Source organism: Salmo trutta, chromosome 24, assembly GCF_901001165.1.
Source record: "Salmo trutta chromosome 24, fSalTru1.1, whole genome shotgun sequence".
Taxonomy (NCBI): Eukaryota; Metazoa; Chordata; class Actinopteri; order Salmoniformes; family Salmonidae; genus Salmo; species Salmo trutta.
Window position 1 is genome coordinate 18,074,166 of NC_042980.1, and position 22,034 is coordinate 18,096,199.

The 22,034-nt window shown below is 40.8% G+C and overlaps 1 protein-coding gene across 4 annotated transcripts in view; it reads right to left on the reverse strand.

The window, feature by feature from the left end:
- gtdc1 (glycosyltransferase-like domain containing 1) overlaps positions 1–21,801 on the reverse strand; it is a 40,135-nt gene extending 18,334 nt beyond the window's left edge. Inside the window, exons 1-4 of one of the 4 annotated variants that reach the window (XM_029711318.1) lie at positions 21,761–21,801; positions 17,265–17,461; positions 9,364–9,531; positions 8,401–8,574 (exon numbers count right to left, since the gene is read on the reverse strand). In XM_029711318.1, the coding sequence (XP_029567178.1) occupies positions 8,401–8,574; positions 9,364–9,531; positions 17,265–17,461; positions 21,761–21,799 (578 nt within the window). In that variant the 5' untranslated portion in view covers positions 21,800–21,801. The other 3 variants (XM_029711319.1, XM_029711317.1, XM_029711316.1) reach the window with 3 other exon arrangements.
- Between the last annotated feature and the right edge of the window lie 233 nt (positions 21,802–22,034).

Sequence of the window (22,034 nt, forward strand, 5' to 3'; positions counted from 1 at the left end):
GGGAAATTTTATAAGATGACATCTAGTGGCCTTTTTGGGTACTTCAGATTATCATAGGTGTCTGTAATTATCTCTGGCCCTTTGTGTGGCCTTAATACATGTACAATATACAATTGTTATATTAAATAAAAATGTTTAATAAAAACATGTATGACAAAGCTGTTTAAATATAAAACATTAACTTAGTGAATACCATTGGTGTATGAGGGTTTCAGTATGAAACAGGGCAGAAGGTAGCCTAGCTAAGAGGGTGGGCCAGTAACCGAAAGGTTGCTGTCTCGAATCCCCGAGCTGACTAGGTGAAAAATCTGTCGTTGTGACCTTGAGCAAGGCACTTAACCCTAATTGCTCCTGTAAATCACTCTGGATAAGAGCACCTGCTAAAACATAAATATCCTTTACGTATTTTCTTAGACACTTTTGTTTATTTTACTGTCAAAATGTTGTAAATATTTCAGTGCCAAACTGGTGGCAGTTGTGAAAAAAGTCAGTAGTTTGAGTTAATTGAAAATAATGCCATTCTTGATTAGATGCTTTTTTCATTAATTAGGCTATTTTCTCTTGAACCATATTGTATATCTACTACAAACTCATGGACAGAATGGACACAGATAAAAAATGTTATATATATATATATTCCTGACATTTAATCCTAGTAAAAATTCCCTGTCTTATGTCAGTTAGGATCACCACTTTATTTTAAGAATGTGAAATGTCAGAATAATAGTAGAGAGAATTATTTATTTCAGCTTTTATTTATTTCATCATATTCCCAGTGGGTCAGAAGTTTACATACACTCAATTAGTATTTGGTAGCATTGCTTGTAAATTGTTTAACTTGGGTCAGACGTTTCGGGTAGCCTTCCACAAGCTTCCCACAATAAGTTGGGTGAATTGTGGCCCATTTCTCCTGACATAACTGGTGTAACGGTGTCAGGTTTGTAGGCCTCCTTGCTCGCACACGCTTTTTTCAGTTCTACCCACAGATTTTCTATAGGATTGAGGTCAGGGCTTTGTGATGGCCACTCCAACACCTTGACTTTGTTGTCCTTAAGCCATAACTTTGGAAGTATGCTTGGGGTCATTGTCCATTTGGAAGACCCATTTGCGACCAAGCTTTAACTTCCTGACTGATGTCTTGAGATGTTGCTTCAATATATCCACATAATTTTCCTCCCTCATGATGCCATCTATTTTGTGAAGTGCACCAGTCCCTCCTGCAGCAAAGCACCCCCACAACATGATGCTGCCATCACCATGCTTCACGGTTAGGATGGTGTTCTTCGGCTTGCAAGCCTCCCCCTTTTTCCTCCAAACTAAACGATGGTCATAACGGCCAAACAGTTCTATTTTTGTTTCCTCAGACCAGAGGACACTTCTCCAAAAAGTGCGATCTTTGTCTCCATGTACAGTTGCAAACTGTAGTCTGGCTTTTTTATGGCGGTTTTGGAAAGGCCTCTCCTTTCTGAGCGGCCTTTCAGGTTATGTCGATATAGGACTCGTTTTACTGTGGATATAGATACTTCTGTACCTGTTTCCTCCAGCATCTTCACAAGGTCCTTTGCTGTTGTTCTGGGATTGATTTGCACTTTTCGCACCAAAGTACGTTCATCTCTAGGAGACAGAACACGTCTCCTTCCTGAGCAGTATGACGGCTGCGTGGTCCCATGGTGTTTATACTTGCGTACTATTGTTTGTACAGATGAACGTGGTACCTTCAGGCGTTTGGAAATTGCTCCCAAGGATGAACCAGACTTGTGGAGGTCTTGTCTGATTTCTTTTGATTTTCCCATGATGTCAAGTAAAGAGGCACTGATTTTGAAGGTAGGCCTTGAAATACATCCACAGGTACACCTCCAATTGACTCAAATAATGTCAATTAGCCTTTCAGAAGTTTCTAAAGCCATGACATCATTTTCTGGAATTTTCCAAGCTGTTTAAAAGGCACAGTGAACTTAGTGTACGTAAACTTCTGACCCACTGGAATTGTGATTTAGTGAATTATAAGTGAAATAATCTGTAAACAATTGTTTGAAAAATGACTTGTGTCATGCACAAAGTAGATGTCCTAACCAACTTGCCAAAACTATAGTTTGTTAACAAGAAATTTGTGGAGTGGTTGAAAAACGAGTTTTAATGACTCCAACCTAAGTGTATGTAAACGTCCAACTTCAACTGTACATATGAGATAAGTAATGCAAGATATGTAAACATTATTAAGTTACTTAAGATAGTATAGAATACAGTATATACATATGAGATGAGTAATGCCAGATATGCAAACATTATTAAAGTGACTAGTGTTCCATTCCTTAAAGTGGCCAGTGATTTCTAGTATATGCCTATAGGCAGCAGCCTCTAATGTGCTAGTGATGGCTGTTTAACAGTCTGATGGCCTTGAGACAGAAGCTGTTTTTCAGTCTCTCGGTCACAGCTTTGATGCACCTGTACTGACCTTGCCTTATGTATGATAGTGGGGTGAACAGGCAGTGGCTCTGGTAATTTACCAAAATGACTGAAGATTCCGGTAACTTAGGTAAATTACTGGTAGCTTTGCAATCCTAGTTGGAACACAGACCAAAATTAACACCTTTCCTTGTGACACGCAAGCACCATCCATCCCAAAGGGACAAGACTCAGAAGTCATTCTGTTCCAATTAAAACACTCTGTGTGCACCGTGATGTCATGCTCTGTCGACACATCATGGTCACATGCTTGTCATTGTCCTTCTAAATGTAAAGTATGGGGTATAAATCTTATTTGTGTAATGGGATAAAGATTCGGAACAATACGGCACAGGACAGATATCAAATCAAACTTTGTTTGTCACATGTGCCGAATACAAGACCTTACCGTGAAATGCTTACTTACAACCCCTGAACCAACAGCGCAGTTAGTTCAAGAAGAGTTAAGAAAATATTTACCAAATAAACTAAAGTAAAAAAAATATTACAAAAAATAAATAACGAGGCTATATACAGGGGGTACCGGTACCAAGTCAATGTGCAGGGGTACAGGTTAGTCAAGGTCATTTGTACATGTAGGTGAAGTGACTATGCATAGATAATATGGGGGGGGGGGGGTCAATGTAAATAGTCCAGTGGCCATTTGATTAATCTATCTGTGTATATTGAAGTGAGCTAAAGTTTGAAAAGTAGAAATGGTTAGTGTCAAACTATTACAGTTTCTGGTGAAAGGAGGTTGTCTGTGTGAGATCCAAGTTTACTTGACGGGGTTGTGATGTAGTCTGTGGGACTTCAGGTTGTAGATGTATAACTAAAATGAACATGAAAGTAACATAACAGTACTTATTGTTAGTGTTATTGGGATTAGTTCAGATATCAGTCTTTGGAGGGTTTGTCATGGACACATTCTCAATAACAATTTTGTTATTGAGAATGTGTGACGCACATTGCAGACGAGCCATGTGCTAAATGTAGAAATAAATAGGTGATCATTTTCAATATCCTCCTCTATCAGCTTTGGCTGAGGCAAAGCTCCCCTAGTTAGGAGATTATTGCATTGTGTAGCTTGTTTTGAAAACACCAATTTTTCTTGATTATGTCACCACTGAACAGATGCCAATGTGTGTTAGCTAAAGTTTGGTATTAAGGATAAATCACCAATGCAGGGTTTGATCCTTAATTCATTCCTATTCATCACGGTTAGTTCCCCGAACTTCAAAGCCACCATATGGACCCAATTGTGGTCGTTCCTGGCACAAGAGCGACTGAAAGCTGAGGCACCACCGTACCTCCAGTTTCGCTGTGCACTGTCATCATACTTTGTGCGGAGCTCTTAGTGCATACTGTTCTGTACTCAAGCTACATGTCAGGTGAAATAAACTGGAGTTTCTTTTGGGGGGGGTATAGTGGAGGGGGAAAGTAGAATGAAAGGATGAGGAGTTGGAAGATATGAGGATAAAGGAGGACAGAAGTAAAGTCAAGGTAAATAGAAAAAAGGTGCCCACCGACCAACAGCTGTTTTCATCACGTCACAGATGAGCTTATACAGGGGTGGTTTGATTAGGAGAGCTAGGCTTCCCCCTCCTCCTCACAGGCAGGGTGACCGCCGGTCGGTGACTGTAGAGTAATCAAAGAGGAGATTGTGGGATGAGCGTCAGGTCATCTGAGGATGACAGGCTCGGGAGGCAAATGGTGACAGTGGATTTGACCCCGCGGGCCAGAGCAGAGCAGGGCTTGCTGGCTGGGCTGGCTGGCTGGGCCGGGTGGCTGGGTGAGTGAGGTTTAGGGAGATTTACCTCATCTCAGGCTGTATCTAAACGGTGTCATGATCAAGATTAGAGGTTAGATTGGAGTACACAACAGATTACATGGTCATATAAATCTGTTGAACACAACATATTGTTCTAGATTTTCATTAGTGGTAAACAAGGGGATAAATATCTGGGATCAGTTGAAAGTCTACCCATGAACAAAGTCAGAGAGAACGTGGTGAATCATCTGAATTCAATTCACAGGGAGGGGGTATGTATCATCAATTTGGCTCAGTTGGTAGAGCATGTTGTTTGCAACGCCAGGGTTGTGGGTTCGATTCCCACGGGGGACCAGTATGGGGGGGGGGGGAATTATGAAATGTATGCATTCACTACTGTAAGTCGCTCTGGATAAGAGCGTCTGCTAAATGACTAAAATGTAAATGTAATACAAATAATGGAATCAAGCAGACAATGTAGCTTGAATTCTTTACACTTTTCTACATATCATAAGGAGACTAAATAACCACATGAAGGACTGTACTACAGCATTTTTCTTTCTTTCCGTCTCTATTTGGTAGATGTTTGTTCAATTATTGCAAAATGATCACCCTGTTGATCTAATGGTAAATCAATTCCAAACATCAGTCAGTCCTTGTTTCTGTCTACACCACACCTGTTTAACACGGTCTCCTCAAGCCAGTCGACCCAGACAGTACTGCCTTTCAAATTCCTCTGCTCCATCGCTTTAATGTTTCCAATTAGTCCCCACAGTCCCACGGCTAAACAGCCCCACCAAGCTTTACCAAGGCTCGTGGCAACAAATGCCTTCAGATGTCTATAATGTAGAAAACCTTCGACACTCCTTGGGGTTGTTTGTTCTTCATAGTTTTTCTATGTGGGGTGGATGATACAACAACAATCTCTCTCTGCTCTTAGACACAAATCAGAAACCAAAGCAAACCGGTTAACCTCGCCATTTTTCACACAAAAAGTATTCATCCAAAAGTCTCATCAGTCGTTTAAACAGTGAAACACAAAATTAACTGTATAATTGAATATATCTGATTAGGTTATTTTGGATCGTGTTGGACTAAACAGATTATATTTGTCTTCCAGTATAAAAATGTTACCATCTTCAATCAGTTGCGAATATGTCCAGTTGCATTTGAACTTTGTCAAAGGAACGTTTCAAACAGGATATCCTGCCATCTGCTCCTCCAGCAGACTCATTCCAGGAGTCAGTCACTTGAGACCTGAGTTGACTGCCTGCTTCTTCACACAGAGCCACATCAATGTCTTTTAAAAGTAGCCAAAAAAGAACAACCTTTTCCCAATCAACTTAAAAGTATCTTCAGTTATCTGTAGCGAGTTAAGGGACCTAATGAAAACCGGCCATCAGTGGGGAGGTCCTAAAGAACGTACAACGCTTGCAAGCGGAGTTGAAACCTGCATTAATATCTTTTCATGGAAGAACATTAAAGGAATCCCTCCTTTTGTCTCTTAACATTAACAATGGAGAACCTGTTCCATAGAAGCCTACATTCCCTTGGTTCCTTCCACATTCCTTTTTTAATGCAGATATTATATGTGAGAAAATGAAATAACAATATACTAATCATGATCAATCTGGTTTCCCTCCCCCTTGAACACCTGACGGCGTTCCGCTCTCAAGAGGAAAAGGAACACACGCTGTCTGACAACCTGACAGCCACACAAAGAACTCAGAAAGAACTGGGGTGAATGGGGGAAAACTGCAGTGGGGTCCCGGGCAAGGCCTGCCAGAATTTGGCACCTGCTGATCACGTGCACATTTGATGACCCCTCTCCATTCCCCACGGACTATATATATATATATAATATATATATTTGAATATTGTCAATACGCTGGTCTGGTCTGATGTGTGTGTGTGTGTACATACACACACAAACACCAGACCAGCGGATTGACAATACTCAAAGAAAGTCAATGCCCCGCTGTTCCACGATGATAAATGTGATGGCTTTGTATCTCACCGCAGGTTTCTGCTGGCTCAGGTCAATCGCTATTAAATTACAAAAGTCCACCTCTCAAAAGCCGATTGATAGATGGATACTGCAAACACACAAACCACAAAGAGCCCTCCATTGCTTTCACAAACCCACCAGTTGTGCAGCCTGAAAAAAGGGGCTTTTAGGTTGTTGAGAGTTTTTATTTGTGAATTTGCAAATTCATTTGGGCTCTCAGTAACACCATAAACTCTCCAGAGCTTGGACCGAGTGGACATTTCTGAGAGCGACAGAGCGACATAAAAATACCTATACAGAAAAATCTTCTGGTATTTCTCCTCTATTTGTTTCTCTGAGCGTTTTATATTTTGAAAGAGCTGGACTAACTGTGTTTGGAAAAGGACCGCGGGCATGTTGGGGGATTGTCGGCCATGCATATAATCGCTTACTTACACTCTGTGAGTTTGCTTTGGATCAGGCAAATTACCATCTGAAAATGAGCTGAAAAACACTCTGGGCGAGAGGCCTGCGTCATCCATGGCAGTTCACTTTCAGTATTTCTTACCGCAGCGAATATACAGGGAAACATGTAGAGATGCACACAAACACACACACTGCTCAGAAACTGTAGTTGCATCATTGCTTTCAATGTACTTAAAATTTAAAGAGAAAAAAATACTCTCTAAACACTATAAAAACAAACCTTACTCTTAATCTTGGCACAAAATCTGTCTAGTTATGTGTTAATGCATTATGATGATGTTGAATGTTAAACCTGTCACTGTGAGGGAATATGCGCTTCCAGCATAAAGTGGACTCAAATCACATAATACACTCACTCTAATTGGGAAGGCCATAAAATAAAGTCTGTGTGACACAATTACTGCAGGCAGGGTCACACAAACACTCTCACACACAAGTTTCATGGACAAGGAGACGTAGGCTTAAATAATTAGCTATAATATGCCACAAGAGTATGCTCAGAACAATATGTGCACTTGGGTGAGCGGCGGAGACTGCTTTCATCTTTTCCACTGTGTTCGGTCACCCCCGAGAATGGCAAGGCTTGAAAGAAAGCACAGGAATCGCTAAAAAACTGCATCATATGTTTATGAATTTCTATTCAATAAATGCCATGCCGCCCCCATGAAAATATGGCCATTATGGTTTTGCTTAAAATGGGATATCATGGAAGAAATTCCAGCTGTGATACATAAGAGAAATGTTGAAGCAGCAACACCAACATTGGATTGACAAGCACACACCTGTGTGGTCAACACAAAAATGACTTTGTCTAAATACCTTTGGTGTTTCAATGTTCATACTCAAATTGAAACGGTTACGACGCCGTCGTTTTCATGTGAAGAAGTGGCTGCTGTTGATTTGGTCTGTAATAGGAAGCAGACCCTCTCTGTTGCGTGGAGGTTTGGAGCACTTAGCAGCTAGCGCATTGTTTTGGAACAGAGCAATAAAAAAGAACCACCCCTCATCACTGAGCCGAGACAACAGCTTATAAAGAGACGCCTGGATCCAATCGATCCACAATGACAGTTCTCTAATCTATATGCATGTTATTTTACTTACAAATGTAAACTCATTATTTGGTATTAGCTGAAGTGAATTTCTAAGTACAATTTGAGGTAACAATGGATATTTTCCCGCGCTTTAGTTGAAATAATTCATAATACGTCTAGCAAATAGTATTGCTTGATTCAATATATTCCTTAACCGCAATGTTCTAATTAAATAATTATTCTTTTTTTTTTCTTTTTTATATGTTACCTATACTGATGAAGCACTTAAATCAATCCAAAGAGATACAGAAAAACTCCTCTCCTCCTAAAAAGGTTGCCACCTCTTTCCATCTCACCCAAACACTTCACATAGACACATCAACATCTGTAATGAATACATAGGCTACGGTACGTGCGAGAGTGATAGATAGGCCTTAGCGAAAACACGAAACAGGATATTAAAGCTCCGTAGACACTACTAATCTTGACTCTTACACAACTAACTTCTCTCCAGTCAGTCAGATTGCTATTAACCATGCTCCCAAACCCTATCAGCTCTCTGGGCCGGATTAAAAGCCTGCAACTCTCTTTCTCTTTCTCTCTCCACTCTGCTTTATTTAATCAGTGGCCTGGTTATCCCTAGAAGGCAAATGACTGTAGCCAGGGATGATGACACTGACCTTGTGACATGGGGGAATTGGATGGGGAAGTGGAGGACCCGACACTTTGGGCGTATGAGCTTGTCCAGGTCTTTGGGCCTGTGGTCGGGGATCATCTTCATGAAGGACGAAATGGAGGACAGGAAAGACTCCATGTTGAAAGAAGAGTTGAACGCCACCACATCTGCCACCAAGCTGGGGGGAAAGGAAAAGAAGGGTACACACACAGTCAGTGACACACACACACACACACGTGTTCGTACACACACACACACACACACACACGTGTTCGTACACACACACACACAAAGTGACACTGCTTCATTTGCAGATTCAGTGTGTGCCACATGGAACAGTTCAGCATAGTCTGCATTTATCAGTACAGTCTTAAATGGTTCCCATTCTCTTTCATTAGAACGAAAGCCATGCATTATAATTCAAATTAGCAAAGCAATCTGGCTTGAATCCAATCAAACATCTCTTAATGATCCATTCCCTTTGAGTAGCGTATTATTTAATGCTGCCATATTTGACTGGGTTAATGACATTAAAGTAGATTGAGTGGGCCTTGCAGAACTGACTTATTGACGCGTTGCCCTATGCAGATCAACAACAATCACTTTTCTTTAGAGTGCCCCTCTCTTTACTGTTCGCCTTCTGATTAATGACAGCCCAGTCGCTCGACAAGAGTGACTTCAATTACCCAGAGAGCATCATGTCGGCCTGCCGTAATTAACCAATCATGTTGCGCCCCAGACATGCTCATTAAGACAAACTATTACCGTATGAATAGTGTGTTGTTTGTTTATTTTAAATACACAAACAAACAGAGCAATTATGCTCGTTGCTCATCGTCTTTGCTTGTTACGACCTCTTGTTCCTACTGTTAACTGTGATAATAACGTGCACTCACTGCGCACCAGATAGATGGTATACCGTATTATACATTGTGTACTGCACACTCAAGGCCGGGCTGGTCTTTACCATGAGAGGACCTGGTTGTATCCGTACTGGAAGTCTCTGTCCTGGCTCTTGCGGACTGGATAGACCAGCTGGTTCTCGTGAAAGTAGAGCACCTTCTTCAGTGTGGCCAGGTCAGGACGCAGGGCCACTAGTTCAGACAGGTTCAGCACAGAACTGGCAAACAGGACCCTGAGGACCAGAACACAGCACAGGGGGTTAGGATGGTGAGGGTTAGTTAATCTATCTGCAAATACAGTGCATTCAGAAAGTATTCAGACCCCTTGACTTTTTCCACATTTTGTTACATTACAACCTTACTCTAAAATGGATTAAATAACAAAAAATCATCATCAATCTACACACAATACCCCATAATGACAAAGCGAAAACTGGTTTTTAGAAATGTTGCAAATGTATAAAAACAGAAATACCTTATTTACATAAGTATTCAGATCCTTTGCTATGAGATTCAAAATTGAGCTCAGGTGCATCCTGTCTGTCCTTCAGATGTTTCTACAACTTGATTCTAGTTAATCTGTGGTAAATTCAATCGATTTGACATGATTTGGACAGTCACACATCTGTCTATATAAGGTCCCACAGTTGACTGTGCATGTCGAGCAAAAACCAAGCCATGAGGTTGAAGGAATTGTCCGTAGAGCTCCGAGACAGGATTGTGTCAAGGCACAGATCTGCGGAAGGGTACCTGCAGCATTGTAGGTCCCCAAGAACACAGTGGCCTCCATAATTCTTAAATGGAAGAAGTTTGGAACCACCAATAAATACTCTTCCTAGAGCTGTCCGCCCGGCTAAACTGAGCAATCGGGGGAGAAGGGCCTTGTTCAGGGAGGTGACCAAGACCCGATATTCACTCTGACAGAGCTCCAGAGTGCCTCTGTGGAAATGGGAGAACCTTCTAGAAGGACAACCATCTCTGCAGCACTCCACCATGAGGCCTTTATGGTAGAGTGGCCAGACGGAAGCCACTCCTGAGGAAAAGACACGACAGTCTGCTTGGAGTTTGCCAAAGAGCACCTAAAGGCTCTCAGACCATGAGTAACAAGATTCTCTGGTCTGATGAAACCAAGACTGAACTCTTTGGCCTGAATGCCAAGCGGCACCTCTGGAGGAAACCTGGCACCATCCCTACGGTGAAGCATGGTGGTGGCAGTATCATGCTGTGGGAATGTTTTCAGCGGCAGGGACTGGGAGACTAGTCAGGATCGAGGGAAAAAATAACGGAGCAAAGTACAGAAAGATCCTTGATGAAAACCTGCTGCAGAGCACTCAGGACCTCACACAGCCAAGTCCTTGAGTGGCCCAGCCAGAGTCCGGACTTGATCCCGATTGAACATCTCTGGAGAGACCTGAAAATAGCTGTGCAGCAACACTCCTCATCCAACCTGACAGAGCTTGAGAGGATCTGCAGAGAAGAATGGGAGAAACTCCCCAAATACAGGTGTGCCAAGTTTATAGTGTCATACCCAAGAAAACTTGAGGCTGTAATTGCTGCCAAAGGTGCTTCAACAAAGTACTGAGTAAAGGGTCTGAATATTTATGTAAATGTCATTTCAGTTTTTTATTAATTTGCAAAAATGTCTAAAAACTTGTTTTTGCTTTGTCTTTTTGAGGTATTGTGTGTAGATTGATGGGGGGGGAAATCTATGTCATCAATTTTAGAATAAGGCTGTAACGTAACAAAATGGGGAAAAAGTCAAGGGGTCTGAATACTTCAGAATGCACTGTACAATAATGTCTAACAAACGCTGGGCCTTACTTCCATATCTTCGTGCTTACTAATGTCTGACTAAAATGAAACCCTGGGAGGTGAGGGATAGCTCTCTTTTTAGCCGAGCCATATCAGACTTGAATGTCCCCACTGCTTCCAATGCCAACCACTAAAATGCCTTTCATCCATCAAAGGGATAAATCCTGCTAAATACGACCCATTTATCGTAACCAGCAGGTAAAATAGTAACATCACCCAAATCTAATAATTTCCCAAGCAGGATAATCCACCCGGCCCTGCCCAGCTCTGCTGCAGCCTCTCAGACAATGCACCACTTCCACCGCAGCCCTGTCTCTAAAAGCATATCTCTCTCTCCGTCTCCCTCTGCGGCGTCTCTGTATCTGTTGCGTGCTCAGCGATGAGGCTTTGAAGCTCCATCATCTCCCTATGTGACCCCCATCCTCCACTTCAAGCCTCGGCCCATCCCTTCATCAGTCAGTCAGTCCCCTTAACCCATGAGCGAGGAATCTTTGATGTGGTTGAGTCCACGAGCCATCACTAAGATCATGTCCCCGTGTGCCTCTCAGACATGGGATTAGCCCAATTTCCTAGCCTGTTTGGGCCTTCGATCAAAACTAAAAGAGGCCTACAGGACTGCATGTTACAGAAATCACCCTCACCCCCTAAACTCTGTCGGTAATGCGGGGCTCTGACTCAAACCAGATGAGAGTTCTCTATTTTTACCTTTTTCATGCCAAGAATATTCCACAGGGACATCCTGTGTAGTTAAGAATTAGACACACTGAAACTGCAGGACTAAAGTATCCCTTTAGTGGGAGATGGATTTAAAAAAAAGTATATTTACCTTTTTCATATAAATAAGTAGAACATTTTGATTTGTTATGTGCTGAATTACCACTTGTCATCCCATAGAGGGAACAGCAAATATCCCATTCTGCAAAATCCAAAACGGCAACAAACAGCAGAACTGAGAAAGGGGGTTATGCTTAGTTACTTACTATATGAGCTATTACTTAGCCACATGACATTCCATAATGTACTTAGCAACCAGAGGTGGGACCAAGACACGATTATTCAAGTCTCAAGTCACAAGATCCAAGTCGAGTCCCAAATAGAACTGTTAGTCTTGAGTCAAGTCCAAGTCGTGCATTCAAAGAGCAAGTCAAGTCGCAGGTTTTTTCAAGTCAAGTAAAAAAAAATACAAAAATACAGGCAATGAGTTGTTCAAATACAAATCTTAGTTTGTTTATTGAGATTACCAGAGAATAAGTTATTTTGTCTACAATGCATTTTGATTAGGCCTACGTAATAATTGATTTGAACAACAAATTCCAAATGGGAGCTTCACAAGTAAATGATCCATTTCAGGCAATTTTGACTTACCAAAAGACCAGTAGGTATATGCTAGTAATTGTTGCTTGAGGCCCCATTGCTGGTGATATTGCAAAGTTAACAGTTCATATTATTTACCAATGGTGTAAAGTACTTAAGTAAAAAATACTTTAAAGTACTACTTCAGTAGTTTTTGGGGGTATCTGTACTTTACTATTTATATTTTTGACAACTTTAACTGCACTACATTTCTAAAGAAAATCATGTACTTTTTACTTCATATATTTTCCCCTGACACACAAAAGTACTCGTTACATTTTGAATGCTTAACAGGACAGTAAAATGATCCAATTCACACACTTATCAAGAGAACATCCCTGGTTATCCACTGCCTCTGATCTGGTGTACTCAAATGCTTTGTTCATAAATTGTGTGTTGGAGTGTGCCCCTGGCTATACATACATTTATTTTAAAAAAGTAAAACATTTGTGCCGTCTGGTTTTCTTGATATAAGATATTTAGCAATTACATTTCCTTTTGATACATAAGTATATTTTAAACCAAATACTTGTAAACTATTACTCAAGTAGTATTTTACTGAGAGTCATTTGCTATTAAGGTATCTTTCCTTTCACTCAAGTATGACAATTGGGTACTTTTTCTACAACTGTTATTGACCAAACAAATTTGGAGTTGCATATTCATGTATGGCAATCCTACAATCTCGCGATGCACAGCAAATCAGCAATCTGTTTGCTAGTTCAGTGGTTTTCAAAGTTTTTGACCCGCGACCCCCAAAAATTTGTGGTTCAAACTTGAAGTTTGCACCACGCCCACACCACGCCCACACGGCGAACACGCGCGCAAATGTAGCCTGTCATTACAGCCAAAACGGTGATGCATTTTCAAAGTGCAAGATACAGAAATAAACTGTTTTACATCTGCATTTTGAGCTGAGTCATTCATGATAGCAATCAATATCAATTAGGTATAATGTTATCATGTCATACTGTCACTTTCTGGAGTCAATAGCAAGCAGGATCATACGGCCTCCCAGCATGCATCGGGGGTTGAATGATCGGAATAGAAAGCATGATCCATCTGTAGCCTTTTTCTTCCTAACAAATATCATAATTAATTCGCCAGAATATGTTACATTTTCATCACATAAATATTGAAGGTAGTGCGATGTTACAGCTAGCTATCTTTAGTCATAGCCAGTACCACCACCGAGGTAAAGAATTAAAACCCACCCAAACTACGCCTATTTTAAATATGAACATGATCTATGACATTACCAGGTAGCCCATTGTTGTGGCAAATATGCTTCAGTAGCAGATTGCTAATTAGCACTTTACATGGATAATATTAATGTACAGTTGAAGTCGGAAGTTTACATACACCATACCCAAATACATTGAAACTCAGTTTCACAATTCCTGACATTTAATCCGAAGTAAAAATTCCCTGTCTTAGGTCAGTTAGGATCACCACTTTATTTTAAGAATTTGAAATGTCAGAATAATAGTAGAGAGAATTATTTATTTCAGCTTTTATTTCTTTCATCACATTCCCAGTGGGTCAGAAGATTACATACACTCAATTAGTATTTCGTAGATTTGCCTTTAAATTGTTTAGCTTGGGTCAAATGTTTCAGGTAGCCTTCCACAAGCTTCCCACAATAAATTGGGTGAATTTTGGCCCATTCCTCCTGACAGAGCTGGTGTAACGGAGTCAGGTTTGCAGGCCTCCTTGCACGCACACGCTTTTTCAGTTCTGCCCACAAATGTTCTATGGGATTGAGGTGATATTGGAGTGGCTTTGTGATGGCCAATCCAATATCTTGACTTTGTTGTCCTTTAGCCATTTTGCAACAAATTTGGAAGTATGCTTGGGTCATTGTCCATTTGGAAGACCCATTTGCGAACAAGCTTTAACTTCCTGACTGATGTCTTGAGATGTTGCTTCAATATATCCACATAATTTTCCTCCCTCATGCTACCATCTATTTTGTGAAGTGCACCAGTCCCTCCTGCAGCAAAACACCAACATGATGCTGCCACCCCCGTGCTTCACGGTTGGGATGGTGTTCTTCGGCTTGCAAGCCTCCCCCTTTTCCCTCCAAACATAACCATGGTCATTATGGCCAAACAGTTGTATTTCTTTTCATCAGACCAGAGGACATGAAAAAAAAGTACGATCTCTGTCCTCATGTGCAGTTGCAAACCGTAGTCTGTTTTTTTATGCCGGTTTTCGAGCAGTGGCTTCTTCCTTGCTGAGCGGCCTTTCAGGTTATGGCGATATAGGACTCATTTTACTGTGGATATAGATACTTCTGTACCTGTTTCCTCCAGCATCTTCACAAGGTCTTTTGCTGTTGTTCTGGGATTGATTTGCACTTTTCTCACCAAAGTACGTTAATGTCTAGGAGACAGAATGCGTCTCCTTCCTGAGCGGTATGACGGCTGTGTGGTCCCATGGTGTTTATACTTGCGTACTATTGTTTGTACAGATGAACGTGGTACCTTCAGGCATTTGGAAATTGCTCCCAAGGATGAACCAGATTTTTCTGAGGTCTTGGCTGATTTCTTTTGATTTTCCCATGATGTCAAGCAAAGAGGCACTGAGTTTGAAGGTAGGCCTTGAAATACATCCACAGGTACTCCTCCAATTGACTCAAATGATGTCAATTAGCCTAACAGAAGCTTCTAAAGCCATGACATAATTTCCCAGGCTGTTTAAAGGCACAATCAACTTGTGTATGTAAACTTCTGACCCACTGGTATTGTGATACAGCGAATTATAAGTATTGGAAAAATTACTTGTGTCATGTACAAAGCAGATGTCCTAACCGACCTGTCAAAACTATAGTTTGTTAACAATAAATTTGTGAAATGGTTGAAAAACGAGTTTTAATGACTCCAACATAAGTGTATGTAAACTTCCGACTTCAACTGTAGGTAGGCTACTCTGTTTTTGCCTGGCAAAACCGGAAAAAAATAAACAAGCACTTTCTGGTCACTATCTGGATATGTGCAGCCGCCTTTGCACGCCGATGACGGATCATTGGTCAACAGTCAAGACCCGCAAACTTTTCTTTCTGAAGCACAAATTCGATTTTTTTTAAACAATAATTTCATGCAATGCCGTAGCCCAATGTTAGTGACCAGATCGAATAAGCAAAGGTGTAAATATCAAATACAAATGGTAGGCTATAATATTATGTAGCCTATTAAAATATGTATGAAAAAAACAAATATTTTCACCATTAAATTTCCCACTTGCATCGTCCAAAACCTTCCCATTGCGCTAGCTCACCCGACCAGTATTGATTGACAGTTTGCTAGTCCAATCAGAGGGCTGAGTGTGTTTCACCAGCGGTGAACTGTTTTTTGCAACTGCAATACTGTCTGTGGCTCCGTGGAGAACAATCCAAGGAGACTCTGTCCGCAAAATTTGTGACAAAACGTTACAAAACCTGGCCAGATGATTTCAAGTCATCAGTCTCAAATCAAAGTCGAGTTTTGAAGCTCCAAGTCAAATCTGAAATTATTGTATTTTATATCAAGTTGAGTCTCAAGTCATGACATTTGTAACAACAGTCAGACTCGAGTGCACACCTCTGCTAGCCACTATCGATTTGACTACCTGTCTTCATTTTGACTGATGACCTTTTTGAAGTTGGAATTCTACTCTATATGTGACATGGCTCGCCCACTGTGTTCTCCAGTAACGACTGTTACTGCGGTGTTGCAGAGATGACAGAGAGGGATCAAAACCAGACAAGTACACATCAATCTGAGCGTTAGCCCTGTGTGTGGGTGAGCTGCAGCATCATGCATCGCTTCACCAAACGTATTGTAAGTCGCCCTATATTTGCCAATCATCTGTGAAGTACTCACGAAGTCCTGAATCAAACCCATTTCTGCAAAGCAGACATTATCATCAAATAAAATGATGAATAATAATCATAGTGCACCCTCTGGTTTAATGTCAGGATAGTATCTAATTGATCTGGGTTTCCCTAATAAAACTTACAAAGTAATTCCAAAGCAAAAAGAAAAGATAGCTAAGTACTTTTACACATTGGGTTATTCCCCTAAAAGTAATGTGCAAAATAAAAGGGAAAACATATTGACACCGAAAAATAGAGAGTGAAAGGTTGGGGACATTTCAAGCAGCTGTGTTTCATTACATATGACCTAAATCCTCTCTGTGGAAGTCAATGACCTAATGGAATCCCAATCTCTGAAGTCCACTAGTGAGTGATACAAGGGTACCTGAAAAATGGCTGACAACCACATGGCCCAATTTCCATCTCACTGTGCCAAAACAGAGGAATTGGATTTCCCCTTTACAGAGCTCACAAACAACATGTTGGAAAGACCAACAAAAAAAGCAGTGTACAGTACCAGTCAAAAGTTAGGACACACCTACTCATTCAAGGGTTTTTCTTTATTTTTTACTATTTTCTACATTGTAGAATAATAGTGAAGACATCAACACTATGAAATAACACATACGGAATCATGTAGTAACCAAAAAAAGTGTTAAATCAAATATATTTTAGATTCTAAAGTATCCACCCTTTGCACACTCTTGGCTTTCTCTCAACCAGCTTCACCTGGAATGCTTTTCCAGCAGTCTTGAAGGAGTTCCCACAAATGCTGAGCACTTGTTGGCTGCTTTTCCTTCACTCTCCGGTCCAACTCAACTCAAACCATCTCAATGAGTAGGTGTGTCCAAACTTTTGACTGGTACTGTATATTTCACAATAACAATGATCGAGCAATCTTAATCAGCACTGTATCAATTCCAACAGTCATGTTTCTATGTATACCTGTATGAGGGGCTAGCCGGGATAGCCTGCATGAAGTACAGGGCTGCTGTCCTGGCCCTCCAGTGCCATTTCTTAGCCGGCAGTGTGTAGGACACGCAGTCTTCCACATTCTCTCTAAGCAGGTCTATCAGCTGTTTGTGGGAGCCACCGTAGAACGCCTCTACCAGTAGCACACTCATGGAAAGGCTATTCTGAATCTGAGGAGAGAAAAATGGATGATAATAATCAAGGACAAGATAACTGCAGTAAGAATAGGGAAATGAGAGGGAAATCATTGCTTTCAGAGATTGGCAATGAAGGCCTCCTTGGCAGGGAAAGAGGAAAAGACCAGTTGGATTTTGGGAAGTGTAGTCTATTATTTTCCTGTGGGACAAAAGAAATCTGACCAGTTGTATCAGTTATGACGACATACAAATAGGTTTTTTGTAAAATAGTCATTACAAACTATCTGGTAGTGTAAATGAATGGCAAAAGCAAGGAAGAATATGAGTGATGATGATGGAAGGTAATTGCAGCCTAAAATGCTGAGGATACATTGATATAATATAACTGTGTTCCCGTGCAATTTCTTTTCCAACAAATTTCCTCCCCATTATTTCCAGTTTATTACAGTAAATGTTATGTCCTCCATCTCATTCTTCCATTAAGCTGCCCACAATGGGTAGTAAGTTATTTGCCACACTCATCATTCGCCCACAGACTTTCCAATCAGTCAATATCTTGGTCCCTCTCTCGTTCTATAATGCAAGTCATATCTTAAGTAGATAACTTGCTATGTTATTTTTGGGACACCGTAAAACCTTAAAAAATGTAGACGGTAGATATGGAGTTCAGTTGGAAGTAAACATTTTAGAAAGGCAAACAGAAGTTTAGACCAATGACAAAAATACATCTTCCTGAAAGCACAATTGTGACCCCTTGTAACAAAACGCTTAATGGAAAACCAATATATATTGGCAGCATTCAATTTGTAAACAAAATCTAAATGTTTAGATGACATATTGACATCTCTGACCTAGTGTGTGACTCTTGCCAAGCACAGAGCATTATGCAAGCTTTCACTGAATTTTAAACAATTATGTGGATAGACAGTGGACCATTACTGTGTGGCATAACAACAGCTAACAGAAGACAAACATCTCATCTGGAACAGAACACGAAACAACACATTTTCAACCACATCTCCGGGGGGATTTCCAATCTTACCGCCATGCATCGCAAAACGGACCCATTGACGATCAAATCTCTCCTCATCTATACCTTTCGCCCACCTTTTCAGAGTTTTCAGGTTATTGACACCATTCCACCTCAATGGCAGACATTAACTGAAAGGGTTAATGTCACCATTCTCTCCCCCCACACACTGATGTGACAGGGAATCCCCAACGCACCAAACCACTCAGGAATTAATAACACGGTAATGACACTGTGAATGTTGACAAGTCATTTCACGACCTGACTTGTCTGACTGGAGACTCTCAGATAGGCTTTGTCATTAAACCGAAACACCATTTCAGTCTGGAAACAAAACATGACAAAAAGTGAATATTGGAACATAATAAGAAGGTACATATTGGAAGGTCATTTTTTCCCCCTGGCTCATTGTTGTTGTTGGCTTTTCTAATATTTAGCACAACGCCCTTACATTTAGAATGTAGCTTTACATCCTCAACGTCACTGACAACATTGCCAGAGTATAGGGCGACTATAGCACATATTCATTCTCTCCGAAATCTAAGTGGAAAATCAACCAATAGGCCAATCACCACCACAGCTTTATAAATCCTGTGTGTATCCTGGAAAAACACACTGAAGTGCATAACACTCCCCTCACCACACACACATCACCCTGAGGTGCAAAGGGATTTCATGCAGAAATACAGGATTTACATAGGCCTAGATAGCAAGGGTGGGGTGAGGCAGCCAGCATTTCCATATAAAAATGCATAAAAACATCACTGTGAGGACCAATCGTGACCATTAAAGTCATCACCAGAAGCACTACCCCCATCGTGCCCTTGGGGGTAGCAGGCACAGGGTTGGATGGGATTGCAGGGACCGGCGGCAAACACAGATCGCTGGAGCGTGCGTGCCAGATTCCGACACCTCCCTTTTGGTCCCTTCGGCCATGCAGGGTTTAAGCAAGCATTCTGTCTGTGTGTGTGTGTGTGTGTGTGTGTGTGTGTGTGTGTGTGTGTGTGTGTGTGTGTGTGTGTGTGTGTGTGTGTGTGTGTGGGAATCATCTTAGATGGTGGCTGACAGGGAGGAGGATAGCTCTGACTCGTTTTCTTGGAGGATTTATTTCTCCTAAACATGGGATCAGATGAGAGATCCCCCTCAGATACTGTAGCAGCTGAGAACATGGCAGATTGAGGCTAAGGCTAACCAAAGTTATTGAGCACTGTCCGGAAGGTAGTTAGGGTTGAGGGCCCACTTGACCAACCAGCTAGGTGGCACATGTAGTAAATACTAACACATATAAGATAAAGGCTACATAACACATGTATTACACATCAAAAAAATAAAAATACTAGACATAAAAATTAACTGTAGTCTGACATCTGGGAAAATAGTTTAGCCTCTGTCATTTTATGTTCCTTTAATCTGAATAAAATTCCTGGCACCAAACGTATTCGAGAGCAAATGTCTTATGATTGAAATGTTTTGAAAGATGACATACTTGAAAGACTACATTCCTAGTGTATTGAATTCTTCCCCATGATTTTATCTGTGGGCTATTACTGAGTTATAGGTCATAGAAGCATTTCCTATTTTCCACCATTGGTGTAAATGGCAATAATATTCACAGATATGTCTAAAAACGATGATTACATTAGGATCAGTGCTCAACCAGCAAAACAGAGGGTAATATTGTGTCCTAAAAACCTTTTCATTCAGTGTTCTCATGACAGGCCTTTCAGTTTGACAATGCAAATTTAAGCAGCTTCGCACATCGAGCAAGGAACGTGTAATGCTATTCATAACTCCTTTGATCTCATATTAGAAAAGGGGAGGAAGCTCCCATTTTCCACGGATTAAGGTTTCAAAGCGGTGAAATGAGTGAGAAGTGACTTTCCTTCTTTTAATTGAGGAAGTCGTGCCCTTGTACTTCACAAGCGCAGGCTTTACGTAAAAGCTAATCATTTAAGGATCCACTGAAAGGGACTACAGCTATAATTATAGGCACATGGACATGTGCTAATCTCTCTATGCTGCCTTGGATGGGGAGGAGAAGGCACAGTGATACGCACAATAGCCAGGAAAATGAAAAGACAGGCAGGCAGCACAGCAGTCCAATGTAGAACTTTACAGACTTCATATGACAAACTAAAATGAAATGTTCTATCTACCACACTCAGTAACATCAGATCTCATTTGATCAATTCAACTACCTGTGAGCCATGAATGTGCTACTGTGTACTTTTGTCGGTTATTAAAACCATACTGTATTTGTCAAAATATGACTTCTCATGCAGATGACGGATCACACTTTCAGGCATTCTAGGCCACTGAATGAAATAAGGCTTTTTTACATGGTGTAGGCAATTGTCACGACTTTGGGTGGCCTTGTAAATTTAGAGCATCCCTTTGAAGTAGGCCTCAAGAAGCTTACTCATTTAAAACCACATCACTGGTGAGTGTTTCACTGTTGAGCTACTGTAGTGAGAAAAAAAATACATTTTCTTGAGTAACACAGTAAGCAAACTGTCATAAACGACACTACTATTCTCTGTATTTTAGTATGAACTGACTGATCAGATGTACGCTGAAAAATAGTGTCATCAGTTGTGACTCGAGGGCGTGAAACACATGGGTAGAGATCTATTTAGATTTCGTATGAAATGTAAGGCAGTAGAGTAGGGGAAACTATCTAACCTACTAAATGGAGAATCAGCCTTTCCCTTCAGTCTTTAAAATGTGCAACATTATTGCAACAAGTAAGACTGGCTGGCTATGCATGTATTACTAAACAAAATACTAGCTGTGTGTGCACATGACAACTCGTAGTAACCTAGCCATACAACAAAAAAATGTTCTCAAAATAACTGCTTTATTTCGTATTTTGAAGAAATAGCAGCTGCCACATAAGTGAGAACAGTTCTTCAGCACTCTAACATCATCTTTACTTTGGTGAGTTGAGTAACGGAAGTAATGTACATTAAATCCAGTCACTAAAAAAACTGTTCACGGATTTCGTCTATGGCCTTTACCGCTCAAAGATCCAGAAATCTCATCTTTAGCAAGCCGCACTAACGCCGTGCTGGACCACAGCTAGATTGTACAGTATCCAACATCTCGTTTGACACACTAATTTAATTCGTAACCATATCCGTCATCGAATACATATAGCCTAGTCTCGATATGCCCCCCCCCCCAAAAAAAAACAATCCTCTTCACTAAATACAAATGAATGTAGATATAAAGGTAAAGTGTTTGAAACAACGTGCTATGCGTGGCAGTGTTCTTTTGTGTCTGCATGCGGAATGAAAACTCACCTCTTCCTGAATATGCTTGCTACAAAAAAGGACGCACATATTTCGTCCATGCGTGATACCGTCATTTTAGGAACGCCTCTCACCCGATGTACACTATTTACCACAGCCACAAAATCCTAAACCCCGCCTATTTCTACAATTTTGTTTCTTAAAATGTGTTTTTCAAGCTAACCTTAAAAACACTGCTAACCTTATGCCTAACCCTAACCTTTAAATAAAAAAAAAATCGTTTTTTGTTTTCATGAATTTTTACGATATAGCCCATTTTGACTTT